At 39.2% G+C, this 20,242-nt stretch overlaps 5 protein-coding genes across 5 annotated transcripts; 3 read left to right on the top strand and 2 right to left on the bottom strand.

Moving 5' to 3' along the window:
• The first annotated feature begins 1,719 nt into the window (after positions 1 to 1,719).
• Positions 1,720 to 9,203, top strand: LOC133713664 (GCN5-related N-acetyltransferase 3, chloroplastic). The gene is made up of 14 exons (XM_062139693.1): positions 1,720 to 1,867; positions 1,953 to 2,060; positions 2,687 to 2,964; positions 4,237 to 4,412; positions 4,616 to 4,655; positions 4,746 to 4,815; positions 4,987 to 5,031; positions 5,109 to 5,207; positions 5,763 to 5,831; positions 6,092 to 6,225; positions 6,446 to 8,208; positions 8,383 to 8,441; positions 8,598 to 8,654; positions 8,749 to 9,203. Exons 11-14 carry the CDS (start codon positions 7,660 to 7,662, stop codon positions 8,945 to 8,947), a joined length of 864 nt encoding a protein of 287 aa, XP_061995677.1. The 5' UTR covers positions 1,720 to 1,867; positions 1,953 to 2,060; positions 2,687 to 2,964; positions 4,237 to 4,412; positions 4,616 to 4,655; positions 4,746 to 4,815; positions 4,987 to 5,031; positions 5,109 to 5,207; positions 5,763 to 5,831; positions 6,092 to 6,225; positions 6,446 to 7,659; the 3' UTR covers positions 8,948 to 9,203.
• Positions 9,204 to 9,300: 97 nt separating this feature from the next.
• On the top strand, positions 9,301 to 10,699 carry LOC133713663 (early nodulin-like protein 1). The gene is made up of 2 exons (XM_062139692.1): positions 9,301 to 9,895; positions 10,045 to 10,699. The coding sequence occupies exons 1-2, from the start codon at positions 9,439 to 9,441 to the stop codon at positions 10,626 to 10,628; spliced, it is 1,041 nt and encodes a 346-aa protein (XP_061995676.1). The 5' UTR covers positions 9,301 to 9,438; the 3' UTR covers positions 10,629 to 10,699.
• Positions 10,700 to 10,785: 86 nt separating this feature from the next.
• Positions 10,786 to 13,802, bottom strand: LOC133713658 (uncharacterized). Its single transcript, XM_062139687.1, has 6 exons — positions 13,481 to 13,802; positions 12,849 to 13,332; positions 12,306 to 12,645; positions 11,936 to 12,034; positions 11,730 to 11,850; positions 10,786 to 11,248 (listed from the first exon to the last, which is right to left on the bottom strand). Exons 1-6 carry the CDS (start codon positions 13,674 to 13,676, stop codon positions 11,034 to 11,036), a joined length of 1,455 nt encoding a protein of 484 aa, XP_061995671.1. The 5' UTR covers positions 13,677 to 13,802; the 3' UTR covers positions 10,786 to 11,033.
• Positions 13,803 to 13,808: 6 nt separating this feature from the next.
• LOC133713662 (uncharacterized) lies at positions 13,809 to 16,260 on the top strand. The gene is made up of 6 exons (XM_062139690.1): positions 13,809 to 14,196; positions 14,269 to 14,377; positions 14,460 to 14,551; positions 14,675 to 14,933; positions 15,550 to 15,693; positions 15,855 to 16,260. The coding sequence occupies exons 1-6, from the start codon at positions 13,856 to 13,858 to the stop codon at positions 15,948 to 15,950; spliced, it is 1,041 nt and encodes a 346-aa protein (XP_061995674.1). The 5' UTR covers positions 13,809 to 13,855; the 3' UTR covers positions 15,951 to 16,260.
• A 72-nt stretch (positions 16,261 to 16,332) lies between these two features.
• On the bottom strand, positions 16,333 to 19,290 carry LOC133713661 (autophagy-related protein 18c). Its single transcript, XM_062139689.1, has 5 exons — positions 19,138 to 19,290; positions 17,800 to 18,619; positions 17,301 to 17,559; positions 16,794 to 16,917; positions 16,333 to 16,610 (listed from the first exon to the last, which is right to left on the bottom strand). The coding sequence occupies exons 2-5, from the start codon at positions 18,556 to 18,558 to the stop codon at positions 16,517 to 16,519; spliced, it is 1,236 nt and encodes a 411-aa protein (XP_061995673.1). The 5' UTR covers positions 18,559 to 18,619; positions 19,138 to 19,290; the 3' UTR covers positions 16,333 to 16,516.
• Between the last annotated feature and the right edge of the window lie 952 nt (positions 19,291 to 20,242).

The following is a 20,242-nucleotide window of genomic DNA, read 5'->3' as shown; positions in this document are numbered from 1 at the left end:
AGATAATCTATACATTAGGACCTAAAAACTGAACGGTTAAGATGTAAATGTGTGATCGGAAAGTGGAGAAAAATGAGAAATCTGTACCTAATCCTTAGGTACGGACGTCCGCACCCAAGAAACGTTATATATATATATATATATATTTTTTTTTCCTCAACCATTAGAATCCGATCCAAGTAAAACTCTAGGTAAGAAAGTGATGACATTACAAAAAATTAATTATAGGCTTCCGCTAAGGAATAATACGTTGTTAATGGAGTATTACTTGAAAAATGACTTTTATTGACGCAATTTTGGAGGTATATGATTCGTTACTTTAAATACTTACACACACGTACACTTTCATTTATGACTTTCGTTAGCATAAATATTCTACCGATGAAATTTTGTGGGTATAGAGAAAATATTCAGTGACACGTACCGACGTGCACTTGCACCAACAAGATTGAATTACATTTTTTTTTAGGGGAAAGGAAGATATATTCCTGTGATCGAAAAGATCATACGACCGTACAAGGTCAAGCTAGGAGATCCGAAGATCACCCATTACATTCGTTGCTCAAGTAGTGCACTGACTGCACATTAAAATGACTACTAGCCTAGACTACTCCACCTTGATCAATAAGAAGCTACAACACCAAAGAACCAGTACATCTGCCTAAGACCTTTTTGGTGTACATCAGTACTGACCCGTGGACACATTGTAACAACCCAAAGAAACAAGGTATACAGGGCCAAGGCCCACTGCACCCATCAGTAAAGATGGAGCTTTATTACACAAAATAAAAACAGACAAAAAATAAAATTGGGCCCAAAGCAAAGCCCAGACCCAAGAGCACTCAAACCCTAGCCCAACTCCAAGTTGCAGCAGCCACCACGCCTCCACCACGTTGAAGAGACCCTAGCCACCGTCACGAGTAGACGTCGGACGACCATCCACCCCGCCATCATCGCCAGCACGCCGACAAGAAGCACCACCTCCCCCAAACACCTCCTCCCCGCATGGTTCCAAAGCACCCATACCAGATCGGAAAACACCGATCCAAAACGAGCCTGTCGAAGCCCCACCGCACGCTGTCCTGCCAGTCGCCGCCGTCGATCAAGGGAAGAGAACGCTGAAACCACCAGTCTGCCATCGCTAGAACCTCCCAACGATCAGAAGACGCAGACCCACCACAGGCTTGCAAGCTTGTCAAGGTCCAAGCCACGCCGCCGCAGCACAGTCGGAGAACGACCATCAAAACATCCCCGCCCGGCTGCACTCACCGTCTACCGACAAGGCGAATAGCCTGGTGCGGCACGGGAGCCGCCGGACGAGAGCCTCTAAACCTTCCGAAGAAAACCTAGCCGCCCTCTTCCAGAGAGAGAGAGAGAGGGAAAGCCGGGTCAATTGCTTGTATTGAGTACCAAGATTGAATTACATTAAGTACATTTTTTTATTATTAAAAAAAAATCTATAAATATTAAAAGCTGAAATATGTTGAATCTGCTAGTTTACTTATACTTTCGGTGCATAGAAGAATGTTCCTATATATACACTTTTGCTGATACAGATATTATCAGCGGAATTATGTTGGCATAGATATTTGGCTAACAAAATTTCCTCTCTATACATTTTTGTGAAGGAAATTCCATGGATTTACATATTTACGTTGATAAACTATAGTTATTTTCGCACTAGTTTCAGATGGAGTTAGGGGGTCTCAAGCCGACGCCAAAACAAAGATGCAGAACAAAAATCACAACTTGGAGATTGCAGAGCTCTCAAAGTATGCATTATGCAACAACAACTCATCTGTTATCTTGGTCCAAGAATTCTGGGCTGCTCAGCATTGTTTCTGAATCTGAGAGCGAGTGAACTCTTGTAAGACAACCCTTCATTTTTGTTTCCCTGTCTCCGTTGTGTAACATAAACAAACTCATGTTAATGTTCAATTTGATTATTGCAGGGAGAGTTTATAATGCCAGAAACCTTGAGCTCATGGGTTTCACTGATTCCCGGTTTGATGCTATTGGCATTGCTTCAAAACTATCATATATGGATTTTGGAGATGCGGGTAAGCCTGCTGCTGCATTTTATTAGATGGGTTACTGATAAAGTTGTGTTCTTTAAAGAGTTTACATTGTCAAGACTTGATCTTGAGCTTTATGAATTGTTTCTCATTGTTCCATTATAGCATGCACCATATGGACTGGCCTTATTTGACAATGGTTTGCCAGTTGAAAGCATTGAGTGTTGTGTTGTTTATGATCACAAAACAAGAAATGATATGAGTTATTGTGGGGTGGAGAAGGTTCGATTTGTGTGTTAGTTCTAGACACTAAAGACTGAAATGTTTTGGAAAATATATAGAGGTTGCCAATCATCTAGTGTTCCATTTACTACTTAGTCCAATAATCTTACAGGATGATACATTGATCATACATTATTTCTGATGTGGAAATCCGTTTTTTGTATTGTTTGTTCATCAAGAGACTTACTAATTGCCATACAGTGAAATTTAGTTTATGAAGCTTAACATGAATTCAACAACGGATATGGAAGTGAAACAAGTTATAAGTTGTGCTCCTTGAGTGTAGAAAAATAAATCTCTTATTTATTTCTTTCACTTTGGTTACCACAGTACACAGATGTGAATGTGAGTTTAATACTAAATTTTTGTTTTAACACTTGATTGTATAGTTAACTATCAGGGCTTTGCCAGACTTGGCAAACACCGCGGCATTTGCTCTCCACAGCGCACAATAGTGAGGTCACATTCAGAGGCCCGAGCTAGTTATTACACGTTCATTTCCTGAGCAAATCCACCAAGATTACCATAAATGGATGGATTCAAAAAATTAATAGATTGCCTTCTTAGGCTTAATGTTGTGCAGTGGGGATCATATAAATGGCCGGTCATTATCAAAGCAGAGGTCCTATATGTGTTCACTGCTTGCTGCTTGAAGGAAACGTATTAGGTAATTTCCTATCCATCTTTTTCTTTTGGTGGTCGTAATTTGCAATCTCTCTGTGAGTACTAGCTAGGAAATATACTGAACTCTACAAAGCACAGATCGTTAATAGGCATGGTGTATTGTGATTGACCCGTTGGCCATAGGAGGAATCCAAGAAAGAGAGTGGAAATCTTGATTACTCATAGATAGGCTTCTATGTTACTGTATTTTCTCCAATCATTTCTTGCTACCATCATAAAGAGAGTTCAATTTACTATTGATGAAGTCTTGTGTGTGTTTGCCTCAAAATCGTTATGGGCCGATTGACCAAAATTGGGTACAAACAGTGTGTTAATCAGTTGCTTGGGTATCAGATTTATGATGATGCAAGTTATGCTGTATAGAAAAAGTATTTTTATAATCATAACTATATACAAGTAAGGAAAATTCTACCTTTCAAAATGGCATAGGCTATCTATCTGCTTGATTTAACTATCAGATTGTTTTTATACGCAAAGGTGCTTTTCTCACAATTTATTTTTTTGTTGTGTCATTAAATTGTGGCTCTCATCCATTTACGATAATGATATCTGAAGATTTGGAACTAGTTGTCTTGGTGTGATCTTCGAGCCACACTGGCTTGATATCCTAGCTAAACCCCAGTCACACTAATTTCGGCATCTGAGCTAATTCCCAACACCTGATTGCTTGCTAGATTGTAAAACAGTTGATGCCCAAAGGGAGAAGTCAAGTGTAACGGAAGAAGGGAAAAATTGATTAATTTGAGTAGGTTAGAAAGTTTTCTTATGGAAATACATAGTTCCATTGGAATATCAATTTTATGAGAAGTAGAACAAAGTAGACAAAGGACATTTTCTTTACATAAAACTGTAGCCTATATATCTTAATCTGCAATAATTAATGTCTAAGGTGGTTAACATTTGGTTTCTTTGGAATTTGTATTTCTGCTCTGATTGGTAAATAAAATCTGTGGTAGGGGTCGTAGGACCTTAATAATTTGGCTGAATTAAAGTGTTTCCTGAAAATTTGATAGTGAAATCCAAACAGTTTTTCATTGAATTTCCTCTAACATATGGCTTCTATTCCATTTTAAAACTAAATACCACAAAAGCTTTTTCATGTTGTTGTCATGTCATTTTTTTAATATGAAGAGTGCCCATAAACTTATGTTTGTGAAGTGTGTGAAGTTTCGGAACACTCATTTCATATGTTATGCCTGTATTAATGCCCATGCTAGCAATGTATCCCTGATATTTATTATAACTTGTGGAACAGGTGGAGACATTCAACTGAATTTGGCTTAAGTTGCACTCAGAACATTGTATGTCATAGAGGTCATTCCATAAAAAATGATGTGGAATGGGGACCGTAGACAGAGTTTATGTATATTTGCACTTGAAACACAGAAGAAGCAGCAAAAAGAGAACCAGAATCTGAATCAGGGAAAAAAGGTTGTCATTAGACCTGTCCAAGATCTGTTTGCTTATACAATTGAGTCTCAAGTTCCAAAAATGGTGTATTCTTTAATGATGTTTACATATTCATGAGTGTCTTAGGCAGGAAGTTGGCAGAGGAATTGTAGGTTTAAGTCTTTATCTGCAGGTGTTTTGAATTTTGCATTTATAATCAAGGTTTTGTTTACATCAATTTGCAGGCTGGTAGTACTAGTACCAAAGATCATCAGACAAATGCTGGTGAGGTTCTTTTTTTTTTTTGGATTGCAATTAATCATACTATGTTTCAGATGATCAGTAATTGGGTGTTTCGTGTATTAAATGAAACAGCTGTTATGCCATCTGGCAATCCTTTACCAGAAAGAAGCAAGCTTCAACTGTTGCTTGGTAAACTGAAAAGGTGAAGGCTTTGTTATGACACCTTCTGTTAATCTGCAATTTGGGTAGCCATACTACAACACTTCAACAAAGTGAACTTTTTTAATTTTTCTTTGAAGTGACCGGCCTCTTTTAAAGTTAATTGCTAATCATCAAAGTTAGTTGCTTAATTTTCTTTTTCACTTTTTTATAGGAGAGATGTGCACTGTATGTTCTCGGAGCCAGTAATGCAGAAGAGGTTTGTCTACTTTATTTATGGTCTTTCCAAATGCACATACCTTTACAGTTACTTATTTCTGATTCTTAATATGAAAGGTGGAATATTATTATGATGTCATTAAAGAACCAATGGATTTTGGCACGATTACAGCAAAACTCAATGGAGGAAGCTACAAAGCACTGCAAGAATTTGAGGTTTGCTCCTGGAGTCCTTAGTTCCCTACTTGCTTTTCATTCAATGAGGCTAGGAAAGGAACACTGTTTTTTTTTTTTTTTAGACTTCATTTAATACTCCACTTCCTTTTATGTTTGTTGCAAAATGAAATTTGAGGGCAGATATGCAGCACAGTTGTTTTGAATAGGCAGGTGATATGGAATCATCATAGCATTTATATTTCGTATGCTGTCTTTTGGTGAATGGTACTTGCAGATGTTATTGATTTTCACAGCCAGATGACAGGCCTTTCTAGGTCCTTGCCTTTTATATGGTGGACTCTGTAATATTAAACAGAATGAAACATTAATGCGATTTTGCAGAAGGCATGCTTTCATTGACTTCTATTGATTCTTTTTTCCTAGATTTTGTAGATAATGAAGCTTGATAAATCTGTATATGAAATTAACTTTTTGGGCAGGCTACTTTTACAATGATAGGTGGATAAAGATTGCATTTATTAGTTGTAACCTCAATTGTACAGTGATGTGCAAAGCCGTTTTCATTTATTTTGATGTTCCTTGTTTAATGTACAGCATGATGTAACACTGGTACGGAGCAATGCTATGCTTTTCAACGATTCAAGTACCCTTTATTATGAAGAGGTTAGTCCACAAAGCACTGTTCTTATCACAAAGGTTGACCATAAGTTTATACTCTTGAAGTCTATATTTTCTCCTTAACGTTCAGAATATTATGGTTTTCCAGGCTCATGCGATAAGAAATCTAGCGACGAAGTTGTTTAATTTTTTGAAAACTGACCCTTTGTGGAAATATCAAAATCTGATAGGGGACTATACCTGCCGTGAACTTTCCAAATAATTGAATTAGGCTAATTCTCTTTTTGCATTTCTTTCATAAACAGGATGCAGAGGTGGAAGAAGATCCAAGTATTCTGAAGTAGATCAACGCTATACCTACCGGCCTCTGAATAAATTGCTCAATGAAAATGAGTCAATAGCAGCTGCAGTCTATCTCAGCCCACAAGAACTAGTGCAGGTGGGTAATGTCTGTGCAGCCGTGCATGTACTCATGGGTGTCTTTAGAAAACTTCCCCAAACATTAACAATACAAGTATACAGTTTACATTAGTAAAATTTTCGCCCACACCAGCCAATCCAAAGCCTGTAACTGAAGTGGGATGAGCTTCTAAGGCCTCCTATATTCATTAATTACAGGTGTCTGCAGTTGCATATTGATTACTTTCTTGGTTTTGTAGAATAAGCAGAATAGTACTGGACACACAGAAAGCCTGCTGCAGTTTGTTAAAGATCTAGGGCCTACTGCTAATACATTTGCGTGTTGGAAGTTACAAAGTTATGCAGAAGAAGCGCCTAACGTGGAAAGGGTATTGACAGCAGATCAAGACACTGGGGGTTTCCACTTTATGAATGCCTTACTTGGAGATGGGAGTTCTGAATGGGACACATACGGTAACCTCGAGGGAAAACCAGTTCGAACTATGCTTGATCAGGACAATGGGAATTCTGACTTTACCAGATCCTTATTTGGAAGTTCCAACTTATCTGCTCAGGGTACAAGCATCCACTTCAGTGGAAAATCTGTCTGGGGCAGGCCTGATCAAAACTGCTGGTGTTCCTTCATCGACAATCCCTCATTTGGAAATGGATATTCTTTTCCTTCTACATGGAAAAGACAAGTTGAAGCCAACAACTTATATTCAAGTGCTTTTGATAAGGGTAAGAATGTCCAAGTAGCTAACATATCTTCTTTAGAGCAGAAGATACCGGCTGCAAAAGGTTATGGTTCTTCATCAGCAGCATGGCTTTCCCAATTTATGTCTGGAGCAACTCAGAGCCCAGCCACTCGCACTAGTTACTCCAGCAATGTGGAGGAGGCAGGCCAAGACTGGAAACGGTTCAGGCCAACAGAGGCACCACCACAGCCTGTTTCTAGCCGGCTGTTCCAGCCGCAATCAACATCAGCTGGGCCCTCACAGTGGGAGACATCAACCTCTAATGCAAAGCCTGTAAAGTTATCAGACATAGATGAATGGCTCCGAAACCATTAAAAATCACAAATCCTATTCATAGCTATCCACCTGAAATCTCCACAGGGTACAACATGGTGCTATCTGATCCTACTTTCTAGACTGAGGATTTCATGATCTGTTTCAATTGATGGTTTTAGGCTTTTAGCATCTCTTCCTTTCTTTAGACCATAATAAGGGCTTTGTTATATAATCATTGACATTGGTTCCATGGTGGAACCTCAGTATCTCTTCCCTTCTTCAGAACATAAATAAGAGCTTTGTTTTATCCATTACATTGCCTTGACTGATAAAACAGTATTGGTTCTATGCCTTTTGGATAACATACATATGAGACCAAACTACCCCTTATCGTTTAAAAGGGTAATACGGTCACACATTATCATCCCCACTTCATTGGAGAAACAGCCTCAGAGGAAGAAATGGAGGCTGCTGCGACGCCCATGAACATAGTAGAGGGTCATTCATGCAAGGCTATGGAGTTAAAATGGGTAAGTTCCCGAGGCAAAGCCCAACTGCAAAACATGAAAACACCTTCAAAATTTAAAGCACCAGCTACACTTCAAGCCTCAGTCCCTGTGTTCATATCCACAAACCCATCTCACGTAAAACCAGATGATCTCATTGACCTATACAGCGCCTGCAATCTCAACGGCCACCGATTCCCGGAGTACGTGGACGGCGGAGATGGCTGCCGTGTAGTTGAAGGTATTGATGTGAACAAGCTACGTGTGGCTCTCTCACACAGTGAAGTTGTGGTCTCAGTCTTCTGCAAAGCAAATGATGTAGTTAGCAAAACTTCATCATCATTTTCGCAAAAAAATCGACAGCAGCAGAAGATTAGCAGAGAGGGTTTAGGAGAATTGTTTGAGAGGGTGGTGATGCCGGTGACACCATTTAACAGTCAATTGGTGGGTTTTGGCCGAGCTGTTTCTGATCAAGGATTGACAGCCTCCATCTACGATGTTATGGTATTCACGAAAACTTGATTTTCACTTATAAAAAGGTCTTTAATTTACACCCTACTTGCTAAAAAGTATGAAATGTACAGTGTGGTAAATTTTACATTGGCAGTAACTGTTTTAGCTTATGTTCAAGATATGGTAAATTTGGGAAGTCTTCATATTCATATATGTGTTTCCCAGGTTATTCCTTCATTGCAGGGTATGGGAATTGGCAAGATGATAGTTAAAAGAATCATAAGGTTCAGTATTCTTTCTTAAAACTGGTCCTTTAGGACTATGGTCTCATTTTCCTTTAGGGTATAGATTGACCATATCTCATACTAAAAGGGCTCTGAAATATATAAAGTCCTCTTGTGGTGTGTGAAAACTGAAAACTTTGTGATTGCTTCTTGCAGAATACTCACAAGCAGAGACATTTATGACATAGCAGCCCTTTGCTCAGAGAGCGAGAGGTAATTTTACCAATCTCTCTTCAATATCAAAGCCTTAATGACTTTGCTGAACAAACTTTGATCTCATAATTTTGGAACGTACGTACTGTATCAGCTCGTTCTTCAAAGCATGTGGTTTTGGAGATGACATTCTGTGCTCCACAGCAATGATGTATACAAGGACTGCTAGTGGTTCAACTAATCTCGAAGAACAACGGATGGTAACACGCGCAGGTCGAAAGCTATTGTTAGTCCCACCATTTTTGAAGACCTTACCATACTCCAAGTCCAAGACCACCACACAATCATCTTAAGCATCAAGATAAGAAGTGTTGTGTTTCTGTCAATAGAAGAGTTTGAAATTGGTGTTTCACTGTCTCTATTTTGGCTTGAAGATGTTGCATGTTCACATTCAAACCAGAACAGTCAATGTGGACTGTGGACCCTTTCTTTGATTGTTAGATTCCAATCATTCCATATGTTAATTCAAGATCATGTAAATATTTGAAAAATAGTTACTGTGCTCATATTCCCCAACAGTATTAAGCTTTACATTTTCTATTTACAGCATATTCCTATCCATCTGTAATGCACTTTACTAAGGAAAAGCAAGTTTGAAAAGAGAGGTTACCCCATAATGGTTCTCAGGCATAAGAATTATCTCACCAGCAAAGTAAAGTAGCCATTTAAAAATTGCAAAACAGCTTCCCTTTCTTTCTTTCTTTCTTTCTTTCTCCATAACAACTTTCCCAATACAGAAGAAAGTTATCTCTCAACTTCTCTCTTTTTCTGCAATTATCCTGGTATGGGGAAACTCTGGGTTGAAGTTTGCTTGATATCTGCTCGAGGGCTCCGGCGTTCATCGTCCCTATGGAAGCTTCAATGGTATGCTGTGGGGTGGACCAATCCCAACAACAAGTACTGCACCAAGATTGATGCATCTGGAAATGCAAATCCAGTATGGAAAACCAAGTTTGCTACCTTGGTTGAGGACGCGGAATCTAAACTGAATGATTTGGCTCTGCACATTGAAGTCTATAGTAGAGAGCCTATATTCCTCAGAGAAAGGCTACAGGGGACAGCTACTATTCTCTTGAAAGAGTTTCTGGCTAAGCATAACAAGAATTCTGAGAATTCAAGGCATGGAGTTGAAGAAGTTGGGAGCTACCAATTGCGAAAAAAGAATTCCAACAAACCTCAAGGTTTTGTTGATGTTTCAATCCACATTTCTGAGGATATGGAAGGGAGAAGCTCATACACAGGTATTCCTAGAACCCTTTGGAGAGTTGTTCCTTTTTCAGTTTGTTTCATATGTAATTTGAATTCTCCAGTTGAAATTTCGTGTTTAATGGAAATATGATCCTTGAGAATCACCATAAATGTGATGAAATCATGAAGTTCTGCTTTGTAGGAAATGAGGGAGGACCTGGGGATCACAGCAATACTATCACCTTGGCTACCGGAGATGGGTCTGCACCAGCATTACTACCTTTTACTCCACAAAAGAGACCAGAACATCAATTCCAAATGAATTCCCCGTATGCAAATCCAATGCCTTCGACTACAAACTATTTGAAACCATCTGCAGTTGGACCAAGTTACACACCAGCAAGCGGACCAAGCTACACGCCAGCAAACGGACCAGGCTACCTGCCAGCAAGCGGACCAGGCTACCTGCCAGCGAGTGGACCAAGCTATCAGCCTTCTAGAACTCCTCCACCGCCTCCACCACCTTCCAATGTTGGGTATGTACCTACTTTTCTCCCCAGGACAGATCAAATGACTGACACCTATATCAATATGCCCTCATCATCTGGAGCACCACCTCCTGGTCGTGGAACTAGGGCCGGAGGACCTGCTTTTGCAATGGGGATGGGTGCTGGAGCGCTGGCAGCCGGTGCCGTGATCTTCGGTGATGACTTTATGTCAGGATTTGATGTTCCTTCAGGCTTACAAGATGCTAGTGTTACCATATCAGCTGATCCTCCTTTCTAACCAAGTTTGTAACTATCATCAACTGTTGTGTTGTAAAAGTTATGCAATCTAAAGAAACTTGAACTTTGTCATGCCATGTTGTTCAGTCCCTTTCTGAGAATGTAATTTCAGTAAAGAACAAGAATGCTCACAGGGTTTGCTCCATTCACAAATCATAGATTGTCAAAATAACTATAAATTGCTTATTAAGGACACAGTAAAAGAAGATCGTAGTTTCTAATCTTGTTGTCTAATACAGCTAGTGGGCATCTGAATGATTGAAGCACCAGAAGTTTCATCTCTGATAGTATTACAGTGATATACAACAGAAGTAATAAATTCTATACTGATATTCTGATGCTTGATCAAACCCACATGTTGTTCATGACATAGTAACATGGTGTATAGCCATATAGGAGAAAAACTTCAAACTATAACTTGTAATTGCTCCTGCGGAGAATCATCAAAAGCAGTTTGTAGAAATTTCTTAACTATTGAAACAAACTCGTCAGCTTTCTCTTCATGTGGCAAGTGCCCACAACGCTTTATTACTTCAAAGCAAGACCCCGGTATGGCTTTTGAAAGTCTCTTCGCATTCCATGACGGGACAATTCGGTCAGTATCACCGGTAACAATCAGAACTGATTCAGAGATAAGAGTGAACAACTAGTATCAAAAATACACGTTACCTCTTCAACTTAATAATAATCCATAATAAGATGTAATGCCGGAGTAGTAGTAAGCAATAAGAGGACCAACAAAGATGCATTTTGGACCAACAAACAAGCAAAAACAGTATCCGGTCAGCTGATGCCTCTTAACTCCATAGACACTACTGGGCATTATGCTTTTATACTCTTTTTTTCACCAATTCTTTTGGTCCAGATTCAGCCTTACTAGTACCTAAGGATTATTTTGGTTTTATGGACTTTCTTATGACTGTCTTTACGTAATTCCAGCTTGACTATTTCATTAAAAAAGAAAACCAACAGTCTGGTTTAACTGTTTGAGGGATGTAGGGGACTTTCTTCTTACCGTCTTAATTTATTGATTCTTGCTTTTAACTGCCCCATCATCAGATTTCAACACTTAAAAGGAAAACTATAGGTTCATAATTGTTACCAGGACATTTGATATCACGGAGTCTCTTTGCCAATGGTGGCTTTGATTCAGATGAAGTGTCTGTGAGCATTGCTGCGGTGTACTCCACAAGTGCCTTATCCCAACCCTTCGTCCTCAATGGCTGCATGTGGAACTACACCCAGGTGAGCACTATGCTCCCCAAAGCCAAAAACAAAAAGGAAGACAGAACTTTTAAAGAAAATAACCTTTGTATAACCACTGATGTCTTCATCCGTGACTTTCTTCGAGTCATACCAAGCATTCCTAACAGCAGCGATACCGAATTTATTGATTGCCATTCTTACCTGGGAATCATGCAGTTAGTCACTGTCAGATGTAGCACATGTATCTAACATAGACAAATGATGTACAAGATTATAACAACAGAAAATGAGTAATGATACTCTTGAAGAACAAAGTTCAGTGATATCTTGTAATATTTTGACAAAATGTTTTCAAGATAGTGTTGGCCAATTGATGTTTTGCTTTGGTTGTTTGATACATTCAATTACTTAGACCGTATCTGGATAACACAAACCAAGTGTAATGTAAAACCTCCAGATAAAAATTCCTTACCAGCATTATCGCAAAAGCAGAGCGCAGAAGAGCTGACAAGAATTTCTTATACAAAGAGTTGAGCATAACTGCCATCCCTTTCACCAATCCCATAATTGCCTGTGAAATAAATCTGGCAAATTTGGACAGAACCTTGGAGAACTGGACAAATGGATTCCCATTTTCAACTGAATTTGAGCCATCTTCTTCTGTCTGGTTATTTGTTCCAGGTTGAGATCCCTTGACAACCTTCTGTGTTGTAATTGGGGCAAAAATTGCTGGCGCGACAAGGATTAGAGCAGCCACACGTTCTGGTGCTTCAAAATATGACTCGACTGCTACAAGAGAACCAGCTGAATGCCTGAGATATTAGAGAGATATCGGTTTTCAGATTAAGAGTAATACTCACAGAAAGTCTCCTAAAGTAGTTAACAGAATGAAACAACAAAGAATTTTTCGTTCTATGTAAACTACCCATCTGCTAGAGAAAATGAATCACCACAAGAACAATACATGAAAGAAAACTCAAACAGAACAATAATATAAGACAGGAGAAGTAGATACCCCACTATAATGGCCTTCTCAGCTACCAGAAAATCAATAAAATACAAGGTTGCAAGCACTGAAAATGCCATGGAATACGGATTCACAGGTTTGGATTCCCCATTTCCAGAAGATAAATGCCTGACAGAGTTTCCCCTAGATGTCAACCCAAACGCCGGCCTATCAAACGCCAGAACTTTGGAACCAATGGCCTCGGCCAACGGCTTCATAACCCGCTTCCAAGAGAAAACCGAGGCTCCAAACCCATGTAACAAGATCATAGCAAGACCAGCAGTCTTAGTCTCACTTGAGACACTCTCAGTCTCATGCACCTTCAATTGTGCTTCATATACCTTATGATGTATCTCCACTCCACTAAACTCACAAAAACAACTATCCGGGTCAGCTAAAAGCTTTGGATCCTCCACCAGTTCATCTTGATCAATCCCAGCTATTCCCTCCTTCTTCTTCTTCTTCTCCTTAGTTTGCACACCAAGCAATCCCCCTGGTGCAGAATCAACCCCAATCCCAATCATCAAAACTCACACAAACACACAATATATCCAAACAAGAACAAAAACCAGAATCAATCAATTCTATAAATGTGCACAAAGAACAACAGAAATGCATAAAGATAAGAAATTTGGGTTTACCAGAACCGGAGTACTGGGCACCGGAGCCGCTGACTGAAGCAGCAGCAGTAGCCACCGGAGAAGACTTCAAAACGACGTAGTTTGGAGTATCTGGGCCATCAAATCTCGAAGCAAAGCTTGAGCTAACGAGTCTGCCATTAAAGCTCGAAACTTTACTGCAACTCGGCAACACCCGTATCCCCGCCAAGCTCCTCATATGGATTTTCGCGCCCTTCAAGCCTCAGAACCCCCCAAACCCAAAATTTGAAGCACATGGATAATACCAATGCCACCATATTTATTTAAAGAAACCAACTTCGCCAAAACGACGCCGTTGGGGTCAAAGTTGTGATATTTAAGTGTGAAAATTGAAGCAGAGCTCACAGAAGAAGAAAGATGGAGGCTTTGGTGTGCAAGAAATTGGGGGATCCAACGGCGCCGATTTCAGAAGAGAAAGCAATAGTGATCGAGAAGAGCTATCCGATTCCTGAACTGGAGACTCCCACATCGGTGAGAGTGAGAGTGAAAGCTACGAGCTTGAACTACGCCAATTACCTTCAGATACTTGGCAAGTACCAAGAGAAGCCGCCTCTGCCTTTCATCCCCGGCTCCGATTACTCCGGCGTAGTCGACGCCGTGGGCCCGGCCGTCTCCAAGTTCAGAGTCGGCGACGCTGTTTGCTCCTTCGCCGCACTCGGGTCGTTTGCCCAGTTCATCGTCGCCGATCAGTCACTTCTGTGAGTTCCTCTGTTATGTAAATTACAATTTTTGAGTTGAATTTGATTGCGGTAAATTTTTGGTGTTGGAAGGTTTGGAGTGCCGGAGGGGTGTGATCTGGTGGCTGCTGGTGCACTGCCGGTTGCATTTGGGACCTCTCATGTGGCTCTTCGTCACCGGGCCAATTTGAGCTCCGGTCAAGTAAGTACATTTTGTGATCAGGTTAATGTAAATGCGTTGGTGTTTTGTATGTGAAAGTTTTCATTTTCGTGTTTATTGGTAGGTATTGCTAGTGCTTGGTGCAGCTGGAGGTGTTGGACTTGCGGCGGTACAGATTGGGAAGGTTGTTGGAGCCGTTGTTATTGCGGTAGCTAGGTGTGTGTACATATTTCATTGCTTCATTGGTTATGTTGTTTGTGGGGAAATTGGGATTGTGTGGAGTTTGAATTGGAGTTATTTAGAGATGTGTTTGTTGTGTTTTGGGTGATGGATTTGCAGGGGAGCTGAGAAGGTGCAGTATTTGAAGTCGTTGGGGGTTGATCATGTGGTGGACTCCAGCAGTCAAAGTATTATCCAGAGTGTGAAGGACTTCTTGAAAACCAGAAAGCTTAAAGGGGTTGATGTTTTGTATGATCCGGTTGGAGGGAAGCTTACAAAAGAAGCCATGAAGGTATTGAATTGGGGAGCACAGATTTTGGTTATAGGCTTTGCAAGTGGAGAGGTCCCTGTCATTCCCGCCAATATTGCTCTTGTTAAGGTATGACTAGTTATTGTTTCGAGTCCAAAATTATTGCCTTCATTTGTTCAAAATCATTGCTCCTGCTTAAGATTCAAATGCTTAATGGAAACGAGAGTGTTAAGATTGATTAGCAGGTAGGCTGTTGAAGGCTTATAAGATGACCAAGTACATACCCATTAGACTGTGATAGCTGTAATTATCAATTATCATTTGCAACTACTCGTTTAAAATTTGCCAGTTTCTAGTATATGATGAAGACAAGACAAGACAAGAAAAAAAAAATTCCTTGTAGGGATTTGGAACTCCATTGAAGGTTGAACAGTAACAGGCACAGCTCTCCAGTTGAACGAAGTTTAAACTTTAAACATATGAGAGAGATACTGAAAAGGGAATAAGGGAACCAGGTAAAAGACTGATATCAGGGAGGCTTTAATGAAAAGTGTGTCCAAAACAGTGTATCTGAAGTTCTGAACTGAACTTATCTTGTGAATATTCCCCATACTTCTGTCCTTTAAAACTAGGCCTCCACTTTCACCATGGAACAAGCTAGATTGATATCTGAACTATAAATTGTTCCTGAATTTTCGGTCCCGGATTACAATGCCCTTTTTACTTATGCATCACTTTGTACCAGAACTGGACAGTGCATGGACTGTACTGGGGTAGCTACAGAATACATCGACCAGCTGTTCTTGAAGATTCAGTTAATGAACTACTATCATGGGTGGCGCGAGGCCTGATCACCATCCGCATTTCTCATACTTACCGCCTGCCAGAGGTCAGGACTTTTTTCACTCTTATTTAACCCCTCAGCCCCTTCTGTCCCGATAATCATTGGTTGTGGTGTTTTGAGTATATGTTCCTATTCTGATGGCCACACAACTTTATGCAATGGATTATTGATCATCTGAGCTGCTCTAAATTGTTTGTAAATGACAGGCCAATCTTGCCTTTTCTGCCATCAAAGATAGGAAAGCCATTGGGAAAGTGATGATTGTTCTTGACGAGCCAAGCAGTGTAAGGTCAAAGCTTTAATCAGAATTCAGCTGGGATGGTTGGATATTGTACTCCTCAGCATTTCCATTCCTGAGTCTGCCCCTTTTCCATAGCTTGTATTGAACGCATCATTTATCTATAGACGGTAGATGGTTTTTTCGATAACAAGACGGTAGATGGTTGGTTTAGGTCCATTGTACAAGTTATGACCCTGTGTATATGGTTGTAATAAATTGTGCCATGTATAATCAAATATCAGCTGCAAACCAGAGGGCATAGAGCTCCTGTCAATAAATTAAGTGGTGGTTCTATCGTATTAATTATTAACCTCTGATTTGGCTTTCTTCCACCAGAGCTAAAACTCAGAGCTAAGAAGCTTCTATTTTTCATTTCTAACAATGCAACAGCAATATATATAGACTGATTTGGATTTGGAACAATATTTGCCATTATGACAGCAACAATCATCGGCATTATTTTGCAAGATATACAGTCAAATGGAACAAGATAATACTTCCCAAATATTTACTATTTACACTCAACTGATAAATCAATATGTACACAGGGTCAAAAGAACGTATGGCCACATGAGTAATAAAACAACCCTATCTTGGTCTACTGTCTGTTTTCAGAAACCGTACATATTCCTGCTGCAACATCTCACCTCCATTCACTGGATCAAAACTGCACCTGTAGAAGCTGATGCAGATAAAAGAAATAGTGAATCAGAGGGTAGGAAAGTATGGAAAATATGCACAAAGAAAAGGTGGAAGTTTCTGGTTCCTAACAGCGTGTTTTCAAAACTTTAGGCTGGACAGAAGTGCAAGTGCACGTAATTTGGTAACAAGGATAACATTAACAATACAGAAACAGAGACATTACCTCCCATCCAGGCCAACAATGATGACACTGTTTTGAGAACCAAATGCAGTAATGAATTGTGTATCTTCTGGCAAGTGGAACTGAGCAAAAGACCACTCTGAGCTAAAATATTTAGGTAAAACCCCTGCAAATTTTTTAGAAATATTAGATGCTTGAAGAAGACAGCACCAAACACCAAGTGAATGCAAAAAGTACTGCAAATTCAGAAGCATGAGTTGACTGTATGCCCTCAATGACCAATTTCTGTGCTCTTATTGAGAAGTAATAGTTGGCAAAGACCCCACTTGCCCATATGGAAATTGAGAACTTACATCAAGTTTCCATATTCAGGTTTCTATATTTATTGATATATTGATAAATAAATCATGAAGTTTTGTTAGCATTGTCAAATTAAAGGATAGCAATTCTTGCTCGTGTTGAACATTAGTACAAGGACGCATAAGAGCAGAGCACTTGCAGAAGACTCAGTAACTCAAGACGTCAAAGTTATATTTGGCATGTTCTTACCTTTCATGAAAGACAATGATGAACTCGAATTGGCTCCAGTGTTTGGAGAAATAAGAGGCTCTAGGGAATTTGAAGAATTCTGTTGAAAAAGTGATGGCCCTTGAGCAGCATTCGAATGAGTAGATAAATCCATTCCAACCCCTCTAACTCTGAGGCTGAATATATGCACAGTACCTTTGTCACTTGATGCTGCCAACCACTGAACATTTGGAGAGAGGGCAATACTATAGATGTCTGCTCTGTCCACACCTCTGCGTACCTACAAGAGGGGCCATAGATGAAATAAGAAGTGTTTCCTTTAGAAAGACAATTACTTATGGATGTCATTCTCCCATGCATAAAAGAATAACTTTACAGGAGAATGGGCCAGAAAAGACACAATTACTATTTAGTAACTCACATCATGTTATTACTTAGTACAGACTCCCAAAGCCATTGATCATAAATTTGAAGAGCAATCCTATCTTATTTATAGAAAGATTGCAGCACAATATACTACCTCTTGTAAGCGAGTCCCATCCATCGTGTTGAAGATTCTTATTAAAGTACCCTTGGTACTAGCAGTTGCAAGAAGCAGCCCATCCATTGTTAAGGTGAAGCATGCAATATGAGAATCATGAGCATTGATTAACTTTGTCATAATCAGCCCAAAATGTTCAATTCGAACTTGTCCCCGCTGAAGGCCTGGGCAAGCCAGCACAGATGTATTTTGATGGTGTGAAAGGCAACACAATCCCCTGGGATTTGATAAAGTTTCTGTCTGATGCAGCAGCTTTAGATCCATGAAGCTGTAAACATATATCTTGTGCTCAAGAACCACAACTATGCGATCACGTCTCAACTTTACTGCACGAATCTCAGACCTGAATGAAAATTCACCAATACATCGGCTCTGATGATCATCCCAAATCATAACTTTGTTGGGTGGATATTGGGAATTGTCTCCACCACCAACAAGTACAAGAATGTTGCATCTGAACAACATCTCAACAATTTTAAACCCACCACTTTTCAAATCACGTCTAAAAGTCTCCTTGAAAGGCTCACAGTTATAGATACGAAAACCATTACTTGTGCCTGCCGCAAAGCAACCATAGTCCTGATTCCAGGACACAGAGTGCAACTCAGTCTCGTCACCATCACTGAAGTCCGATTCAAGCGGGGTAAAAGAACCAGACGACCCGGCATCAGGCGACCCGTACGAGCCAAGCCTAGTGGGTGACAGTATCCCTCTAGGTGTCGAAACTGTTGAACTCATGAGGGAGGCAAGCACAGTTATAAGCAACTCCCTCAATCAATAATCATGAATGATCGATAACCTGAACATCCAAACAAAAGAAACCACAAAGTTCACTTCCGTTTCCAACAGAAAATTCTACAAAGGATGCTTCATGCTTCATGCTTCGAACTAAAAAAAAAAAAACCCACAACTTCTTTAATCAATACTGTGATCCTCAACAAAGTGATGTATCAACTTGATACAGAAACACCAAATATGAAGCATCATCCACAAAGACTCAAAATTTACAAAAATACTACATCAAGCTTCAACCTTTTGAAGAAACCCACAATGCCAATTACCAAAATCATCAAACTTGGTTCATACGTTGGGAAGAACCCAAATACAAGCATACATAAACAAATCAAAGTCAACTACTTTAATCCAATTTACAAGCTAAAAGCAGCATTAGATGTTGAAGAGCCAAAATCTTAAATCCTTATTAGCACAGGTAATCAAGTATTAAAGGACTTAAATTACATTTAAGGAATCGAATTGAAAAGAAGAGAAGTCAGGATTCAAAGGAAGAGAGTCAACCGCTAAATTTGAAGGACTGACCTTTTTTCGGGTGTTGTGATCTGAGACTTGTGCTGTAGACGGCGGCAGCGAACCTCCGGTGTTTTGTTTTAGTTTCTTCTGCTTTTCCAGTTTCTTTTGTTTGGTTGTAAAGAGGGCCGGAGGCCCAAAATCATGAAACCTGGGACAACCGATCCAACTCATGACTCAGCATTTTTGTTTTTTATTTCTTTTTTTTTAAGTTTATATAATCGGTTTCTTAAACCGTAAAAATATTAGTTCTGCCTAGTACTATTTCATTTAGAGGCATGAATGTCTCATTCGTAAGTGAGAGGTTGTAAATTCAACTTCGAAATAGATGTTGTAATTATAAATTGTTGATGTTATCAAAAATATTGGTTTTAGTCGGAGAAATATAAACAAAAATCAATACCGGAGTACTAGGTAGTCGGAAAGGATTGAATACTGCTGAAAAAATTGAAATACGTAGCGATGTATATGAATACTTAGTGACTTATTAGGTCCTAAATACGTTCGTATGAAGACAGAGTACATATTTAATCGAGAGAATATCGCAAATGGTCACTCATTTATTACTCATTCAACACTTTGGTCACTTAATTTTCAAATATATTACTTTAGCTACTCAACTATTACTCTATCAATCACTTTAGTCATTTTACTAAATCCTTCGTCAAAATCTCAATTAAATAGACAATATTTTTGTAAATATGCATTTTTAGAGGGTAATTTAGTCAAAATTTTGCTTTAGTCACTTCTCCCAATCAATTCAATTTAGACTTCTACGTTTTTCAAGGCTAGTTGAACGAAAATATTCTTGATATTGTGACAAAAAAAAAAAATCTTGAATAAGAAGTTAAAATTGAGTGACCGAAATGATATATTTAAAAAATAAGTGATCAAAGTGTCAAACATGTAAAAATTAAGTGATAATTTTTTATATTCTCCTTATTTATTATTTAATCACATGTTGACATGCATGTGTGAATTGAGTTTAACACTAAAGCTGAAATAATTCGAAATTTTATTGCCAAAATGTTTTGTCTTTATGAGAGACAAAAGATTTAGGTTGTGATTATGTGACTAAAAGGTACTCAATTTGATAGTTGATCTCTAAGTGAATGTG

The sequence above is a fragment of the Rosa rugosa genome, chromosome 6 (assembly GCF_958449725.1).
Source record: "Rosa rugosa chromosome 6, drRosRugo1.1, whole genome shotgun sequence".
Taxonomy (NCBI): Eukaryota; Viridiplantae; Streptophyta; class Magnoliopsida; order Rosales; family Rosaceae; genus Rosa; species Rosa rugosa.
The sequence above is the reverse complement of the archived record's forward strand: the minus strand, read 5'-3'. Positions and strand labels throughout refer to the sequence as shown.

Excerpts from the sequence above, each read along its gene's own strand:
- LOC133713664 (XM_062139693.1), top strand. The coding sequence starts at position 7,660 with ATGGAGGCTGCTGCGACGCCCATGAACATAGTAGAGGGTCATTCATGC. Across the intron at positions 8,209-8,382 it reads CCTCCATCTACGATGTTATG|GTTATTCCTTCATTGCAGGG; the intron begins GTATTCACGAAA and ends TGTGTTTCCCAG. Across the intron at positions 8,442-8,597 it reads ATAGTTAAAAGAATCATAAG|AATACTCACAAGCAGAGACA; the intron begins GTTCAGTATTCT and ends TGCTTCTTGCAG.
- LOC133713663 (XM_062139692.1), top strand. The coding sequence starts at position 9,439 with ATGGGGAAACTCTGGGTTGAAGTTTGCTTGATATCTGCTCGAGGGCTC. Across the intron at positions 9,896-10,044 it reads AGGGAGAAGCTCATACACAG|GAAATGAGGGAGGACCTGGG; the intron begins GTATTCCTAGAA and ends TCTGCTTTGTAG.
- LOC133713658 (XM_062139687.1), bottom strand. The coding sequence starts at position 13,676 with ATGAGGAGCTTGGCGGGGATACGGGTGTTGCCGAGTTGCAGTAAAGTT. Across the intron at positions 13,333-13,480 it reads TGCCCAGTACTCCGGTTCTG|GGGGATTGCTTGGTGTGCAA; the intron begins GTAAACCCAAAT and ends ATTCTGCACCAG. Across the intron at positions 11,249-11,729 it reads CCGTGATATCAAATGTCCTG|TTCTGATTGTTACCGGTGAT; the intron begins GTAACAATTATG and ends TCTCTGAATCAG.
- LOC133713662 (XM_062139690.1), top strand. The coding sequence starts at position 13,856 with ATGGAGGCTTTGGTGTGCAAGAAATTGGGGGATCCAACGGCGCCGATT. Across the intron at positions 14,378-14,459 it reads CCAATTTGAGCTCCGGTCAA|GTATTGCTAGTGCTTGGTGC; the intron begins GTAAGTACATTT and ends GTTTATTGGTAG. Across the intron at positions 14,552-14,674 it reads GTTGTTATTGCGGTAGCTAG|GGGAGCTGAGAAGGTGCAGT; the intron begins GTGTGTGTACAT and ends ATGGATTTGCAG.
- LOC133713661 (XM_062139689.1), bottom strand. The coding sequence starts at position 18,558 with ATGAGTTCAACAGTTTCGACACCTAGAGGGATACTGTCACCCACTAGG. Across the intron at positions 16,918-17,300 it reads ATCATTGTCTTTCATGAAAG|GGGTTTTACCTAAATATTTT; the intron begins GTAAGAACATGC and ends AAAAATTTGCAG. Across the intron at positions 16,611-16,793 it reads ATTGTTGGCCTGGATGGGAG|CTTCTACAGGTGCAGTTTTG; the intron begins GTAATGTCTCTG and ends TATCTGCATCAG.